We start from the raw sequence: 7,372 nt of genomic DNA on the forward strand, positions 1-7,372 counted from the left end.
TCTTTATTGCAAAACTGCAAAAGTATAATAAATATAAATAAATAGTATAAATAAGCACTAGTAAATTTCTTTGTGTTTTATTTTCACATCTTTGTTGATGCTTTTAGGAAGCACTTTCATGCAATTGGACTTTGATTCCGATGAAGAGTGGCAAAAGAGTTCTGATCTGAGGATTGTGTCCCAAGCAAACTGACTGCTATATGTGTCATGTTTTGTCTTTTACTGTTACAAATTGTACAGTAGTTACTGACTAATCTGAATGTACCATTTATGATGTTACAGGCACGTATTTCCTTTCAACAGCACTTCACCATTCAGTGTTACATCTCCCTCCACTTTTTCAACATGGGAAAAAAGAGTGCCATGAAGTCATCCATAGTGTAAAAGACATGCTGACTCTGTTCCCTTCTTTCCCTAAGGAAGGCTCGCTGTGGGCAGCCCTGTTCTGGAAGATGGGACAGGAAACCATTTCACTCGGCACACAGCACCTGCTGGTTTACTTGCACAAGTTTTGATGCCAAAAGGAAAGGCACACCCAGAAGACTAGTGCTGACTGTAGTCTCTGCCCAGGCTCTATTCCCATTGAAGTTAAGAGTTGATATACTGTTTTGTTTTGCAGGTTAACCTTCCTGTCTGTCCAGGATGCTGGGACCATGGCAAGAGAAGAAAATTTTGGAAATTAAATAACTGGTGTTAATTGCTTGCAATAACTAGGCCCTTAGAAGTGTGATACACACACACACAGAGGCACAGAAGTACATTTATATGGGGGTTTTTTTCAGAAAAAATGTCTTCTCATCTGATGGTTTTCCATTGTGCAAATAGTTTCATCTCAGTTTTTAGAAAGTAACAGAAATATATTCAGCTTATCTATTCCTTTGTCTTTGGTCTGAGCTTTTTTATCCAGCAGTACTGAATACTGATGCTACACAGCCTTGTGAAAGTATAATAACTTGCTGTTATTAATGCTGCTTCAGAAGTCCCAGTAAAGGAATGAAGCGCCTGAGCTCTAAGGCCTTAACAGCAGAGGTGTTTTATCTTTATTTTCCATTTTGGTCAAAATATTGGGTCTCAGACAGAGAGTGGGAGGGCTTTAAGAAAGACATGTTGGGCTTTTGGAAGAGGGGATTGAGGCGATAAATGATCTGCATTTCATATTATCTTAGAACACATAGAGAGTGATCATTTTTAAAGACATGGGGTGAGAAAGACACAGTCCTGCATGGATGGCTTTCTCTCCCTGCTTTGATTTTCAGTCATGGCATCACTGATGGGGAAGGAATTAGGAGAAAGGTGACCTGATTTGGAAATAACATCCATAGAAGTTCAGACCTCCATGTTGGAACAGAGCAAGGGTCAGGAGATTAGGGCCAAATTTTGCTGAGAATGCAGACAATGAAAAAAATATATATATTTCTGAAGGCCTATATGCATACTTGCAACTTTCTGCTTTGTCCTACTCTAAAGCAGTTTTCCAAGCAGTGAGACCTCCTGCTGCTGCTGACTTACTTGGAGCCTCCTAGGGCAGTGGTCCAAAGGCTCTTTGGATGTTTGACCACAATAGAGAGAACCATACTTCAGGTAACCATCTGCCCAACATGCACATCTCATGTGGAGAACAGGTTTTGACCATGTCATGCAAAGGTTGTGCTGCATTTTCCCTCGCAGAGGGAGTCACTTACAGCCATTTAGAATGAGAAATCTATATGAAGGCATGTGGCAGATGTAATGTGATTTCAGAGCTAGAAGATCAAGTACAGTTTACTTCATAGAAACCTGTCTACAGCAAAAGAGCAAAAGCCATGGTGGTAACTTCCATAAAACATTTCCACACTTCCAGAAGGCTGCCTTCTTTGTTGACACCTTGATGCCTGGTGGTTAATGTCTGACAGTGCGTAACAATGAGAAGACAATTTCCAGATCCGGAACTAGAAGCAAACAAGAAGGGCACAGCGCAGTCCCTTCCATGCAAAGTTTCCAAGCACATTGAGACAGACAACAAGTCCTGATAAGCTCCTTTTAAATATTATACAGCATCCTCCTCCTTCGTACGTGCATAAACTGAGGAACAGAGCTGACCGAATTGTCTGAATCCGGAGAGAAAACTACTTTCATACCTTGCAGCGGAAACTAACTCTCTGTGAGCTCAAGTGTGTGAAGGTGCAAGAGCAGTCCCCAAGTGCTCTTATCACTCCCTCATAAACCTAGAATCCTATATAATTACAGCACTCATACTCTCTCCTGACACAGACCTGTTTTTATATTTCCAGATATCTCCTCTATCATGAAAGAAAACACTGCCAGTTTTGGCAGAAATGCTGGTGAGGGCTGGGGCTGCTCCCTACCTGATGGGAATGCTGTTGCGTGTCCATGTAATCTCCGGCTCAGGATATGACTCCACTACACAGACAAACTTGGCAACATCTTCTACGAGGGCATCCACGGTTTCCAGAGGAGTGCTGATCAAGGGAGCTGTGTGAACAAGAGAAAATGTGAAAGCCCTCTGGTGCCTCCTGGAGAGAGCTACATAGCCTGCCAGACACCTTTGGTGGAGGGAGGCATGTCCCTGCAGGGTCACTCAATGGCATGTCCCTTGAAGTCTCTCCATAACGTGCAAAATAGAGCAAACCAAGCTCCAATAAGCTCAGTGTGTCCTATGTATCTGACCCACCTCTTTCTCAAGACTCACAGCACTGGGTGAGCATACTGCAAGGACACAGGTGAAGTTGTCCCATTGCTGTGAGGGTGGCATTGCATAGGCTGGAAGTGCAAGCGGCAGCACACAAATTGAAGGCAAGCTGACCTGCCCCTGGAGTGGGGACAGTGCCTCCTCATTAATGCATGAGATTTGGGCTTCCTTGTCATTATTACAGGATTTATACACTCAACTATTTATCTTTAAAAAAAAAAACAAAAACAACCAAAGCCTATTATATAAAAACACGAAACCCCTTATTTAGCACTATATTTTTCTGAGCCAGGCTCACAAAGACAATTCAAGTCATTCAGATTTGTGTCCTGACTAGGACACAATCTCTTTTTCTCACAGTTTCTAATCAAGTAGCACAAAGGTTAGAAGTTGAATAGCTATGTCTAATGCTCATTATCACAGACCTGTTGTCATGCATTACTTGAATGTATCTTTAGAAACATTTGCCATTGCTCTGGTGAAAGACTTGAATCACAGCTGGGAGGGATCAAAGCATAAGCCTAGCCACTCGCTTTCTCTGCTCATGGTATTCATTGCAGCCACTGCCTCCAAAAAAACTTGAATTACTTGATCAGTGGCTGCAAAGGACATATATCCATATTTGTTGGACTGGATTTCAGTGACAACTGTGCTGAGATAAACTGATTTTACCATATTCCTGAAACACTACCTTGAAAATTTATCATGGATTCAGGACTCCTCCTGTTCCTCACTGACTGTAGCAGTATCTGGCCCATTACTTTTTCACAGAGAATCCCAACTGCTGTGTTGGGATTCTACTGGCCCTGCTTAGTACAATAAAATTCAAATTCAGGCAAAAAATAAACTACATCAGTTTTACCCTTCCCTCCCTAAGGAAAGGGCAAAAGAGAACACACTCAGATTTAAGTGACTGAGAATAATAGAAAGTCTATACCTTAATGCTTTTTCAATTTACATGGAAGTCAAAGTTAGAATGTCTTTGGAGTTCTGCCGGAATGAAGCTAGAGGAATAAAGGATCAGCTTCCACTATCAGGTTTATGTAAAACTCTAAACGCTTTTGACATTTCATTAGAATGGATACCTCAATAATACTTCCAAATTTTAAGATTTCTCATAGTATCATTGATTAACAATAACAACTATACTTATGTAAATCTTGAAACTGTAAATAAGGCAGCACTAAAGATTATATGAACAAAACTTCATTTGAAACAAGTCTATGACTAATTCATTGTTTAAGATCACTGCTTCAAAGTGTATCATGCATCACTTTATCAGGTCATTTTGAGTTACATTAGACAGAAAATAATCATCTGTATGGTACCCCAGATGAATCCCATGCCAGTGAAACCAAATGGAAGATTTCCATAAAGCGTTCATTTACCTTCTACTGGAGGTTGTCTTAGGATAATAACCCCCATCGCTGGTTATCCTGTCTACTGCAAATGAGACATTGCTATTTTGTGACAGAGTTTATTGGGATTTGATGGCATTAACCCCAGAGTTTTGCAATCTAATTTTATATAGTATGTTGCTGTTGCTGTTGTCCACATTCCTTGATCTCTGGAAGGATGCTTTTCTAACCCTGAGAAATGTAAATTTTTACAGCAACGATAATTCAAAGCAACCAGTTTTATAACTGTTGTAACGATAAACACAGTCATTTTCACAGGTAATAAAGTTACATTTGTACCAAGAGCTGGTACAAATATATTTTGTATATATATTTGTATATAACCAGTATTTTGTTCTTTGGGCAAATAAGAACTGTCAGGTTTCTATATTAAATAAATTCTCCAGAAATGGTTAAATATTTTTAAGGTGGGTCTTTAATTCAATAGATGACAGAATATTGCATAGACATGGTCTGACCTGGTACCTCTTGAAAGCCAGCATGCAGCTTTTTGGGCACAATCAAGCCTCATGGTTGCAAGAAAATACTGTCCAAACTGACAGCACTACAGTAACAGGAAAAGAAATGTTTTTAAAGTTGCCTTCCTAAATTCTACATCCTCAGAGAGCAATCATGACAACAATGGGGATGTGTCATTTTCTCATATGCTCTTTTCACCTTTGTGATATTTAACTCAAGTAGGGACAGTTGGGAGTGGAACATGCCATCATTTCCTGAGGCAGCAACAGAATCCCAAAATGACTGAGACAGTGCTTACATCTAAACGCCATCCGAGCAGCTCGGGTGCTGCTGTCAGTCCATGTTTTCTCCAGAAAGCACTCTAAACATATGATGTGTGCATTACCAAATTTTAACATAGGAAAATAGAATCTGAACGATGTACAGACATATCTGTCAGCACATAGAAATGGAGCCAGGCCTTCCCATGTGTGTACACTGCGGCTTTCTGATATTTTTAAGGTATCCTTCTGGCTTTAAATAAATTGAAAATAAATTAATTTATATATGTGTAAAGCCACACAGGTGCCATTTTTCTGGATGTCAGCTGTAGTTTCCCGAGATAGAAAAATGACCCAAGGCTGGTCACAGGACCATGAGAAAGCCAAATCCTCTTCTATCTCCAGCCCACCAGAAGGTTCCACATGTCTTGGCTTTGGATTCAGATTCACACTTTTGAAACCAGACCAACCAGGCAAACAACAAAATGCAGAAAACAGAACCAGTCCCTCTGCAACTTTGCAGACACCTGGAGAAACTGCAGTTCCTCTGGTAAAAACTGGCTCAGCTGCAATGTCCTAGAAAATGGTACGTATCTCTTCATCACACTGTGACACCAGAAAAAAAATCTATCCCTGTCCTCTTTGTTTTTCTTGTCTCTCTAATACCACTTGTCTTACCACAACATTCAAAAAGTGTAAAATTCACCAACTTATTTTAGTGCCTTAGCAAAATATTAACATTTTTATTTCAAAATGTTTTTATAAAGAAGATACATTATTTCCTTTTTTTTTCATTTTGAGAATAACCTGACTAACAATTTTAAGAACATAGCCCTGCAAGAGCAGCAATGTTGGCCTAACATGTGAATACTGGCATTCCCCTTAAGATTTCATTTTGTTTTCCTGAAGCTGCAAAGTTTCTAGTAAACGTTGAATCGCACTGGACAATCACCGTTCAGCAAAAATTGTCGTCCGCAGGTTAACAAAATGGTACTTCCAGAAGACCACGATTGCACTTCATAGCTCACAGACTTTTCTAAACAGATTTTTTTATTCCAATTCTTTAGTTGGCTAAAAGTACGTGTGCATACACCCATATGCATGCGTGCACACAAGATAGGAAGAAGGTATCACAACTTCTACATTATATGCTATAACAAACAGTGCGTATTTTTATTTATATACATATTCTTTGTAAAGACATCATAAGTATTTAATTTTTTTGAAGATTTATATACTTATAAACCTACACAGGTGTGCTGAACACAACAAATCTCTGGCTCTGCGGCAACTGGTGCTACCAGCCATTAACACTTCTGAGCTCTCTCTCACATGAGAAATGTACATTCCACCCAGGCTGAACCCAAAGGTCTCCCCTGCCTGTTACAATGGACTATGTGCTCTTCATAGACAAAGAACCTTCAATTCCAAACACAAATATGAAAATATTTTCACTGGTATCCTACTAACAGCAGTGAAGTGACTACTGAAAGCAGACCATTTTCATCTTTTTTGGGAACACTACTGCACCACCCACCCCACTATTACCAGAGACACCTTCCCCTTTGCAAAACATTCTTCAGCAAATGGCAGAAGAAGAGCAGGGAAAAAGCCCCTCCAATCAAACCTTTTAGAAGTGTCTCAGCCAAGCTGAGGGCTGCCAGGGTGAGGACGTGCAACAGGGGCACCTTCAGCAGGTCATTCATGTTTGATCCAGAAGGCATCCAGCTCCTTCAGGCAAGGCGTGCGGACCTCCCAGCCGGCTGCATTTCGGAAGCGGTGTGCAAGCAGAGCTTCTCTACGAGTGACAGAGTGGGGTCTGAGGGATCTAAGTATAATCAGGAATTCTCCCACCCAGTGGTGGTGATGGACATGGCCAGCTGGTGTGTATCCACTTTGGTCAGTGTGAAAGCGTGGGGCTCATGAAACAAGAGAAAGAAAATCCCTTCTGAATTCCTTCTAAGCAAACAGAGAGCAGTACAATGGGCAAATGCATTTCCAGGGCAGTATCCTACCCCAGTGTTGCAAAGTCACCAGACTTTTATTCCAGCTGTCTGTAAGTGCAGCAATAGGCAAAAATGTTTGCCACTGCGTTTTCCTTCATTTTATTCCCCTCTTTTCCAGTTTTTCTCCTCTCACTCACACACACTCCCCCTTATTATAACCTTTCAAGTTTGGCTGTAATATGCCACCTGTTGCCCTGCTGATAGTATTTCTTTTCTTAACAGATGCATTTGTTGGAGCAGAAGAGGTTGGCATTGGTGGCTAAAAGTGCCTTTCTTTTAAGGCAATACAACAGTGGGGAAATATGACAGTGGGGTTCTGACATTAATCTCCAGAAATATTTTGTTAACCACCAGGTCTCTGGCTAAGATGAAAGGCAGAAAATCAACACTCATTTTCTAGGAAGATTTAAAGAAGCATCAGACTGACTCGCTCTGTCTTGCTCAATCCTAGCACAAAGGCCTATGTTATATTTTCCAAAAATGTGAAGTCATTTGTACTGCCTGTTTTTCTAGCATAAATATTAATATGAAGAGCAAAGA

At 40.5% G+C, this 7,372-nt stretch overlaps 1 protein-coding gene across 1 annotated transcript in view; it reads right to left on the reverse strand.

Annotated features, from left to right (window-relative positions):
• MUSK (muscle associated receptor tyrosine kinase) overlaps nucleotides 1–6,583 on the reverse strand; it is a 57,903-nt gene extending 51,320 nt beyond the window's left edge. Inside the window, exons 1-2 of the mRNA XM_048292706.1 lie at nucleotides 6,454–6,583; nucleotides 2,346–2,472 (exon numbers count right to left, since the gene is read on the reverse strand). Of these exons, the coding sequence (XP_048148663.1) occupies nucleotides 2,346–2,472; nucleotides 6,454–6,550 (224 nt within the window). The 5' untranslated portion in view covers nucleotides 6,551–6,583. The remainder of the gene's footprint in view (nucleotides 1–2,345; nucleotides 2,473–6,453) is intronic.
• Nucleotides 6,584–7,372: the final 789 nt, after the last annotated feature.

This window comes from Corvus hawaiiensis, chromosome Z (assembly GCF_020740725.1).
Source record: "Corvus hawaiiensis isolate bCorHaw1 chromosome Z, bCorHaw1.pri.cur, whole genome shotgun sequence".
Classification (NCBI taxonomy): domain Eukaryota; kingdom Metazoa; phylum Chordata; class Aves; order Passeriformes; family Corvidae; genus Corvus; species Corvus hawaiiensis.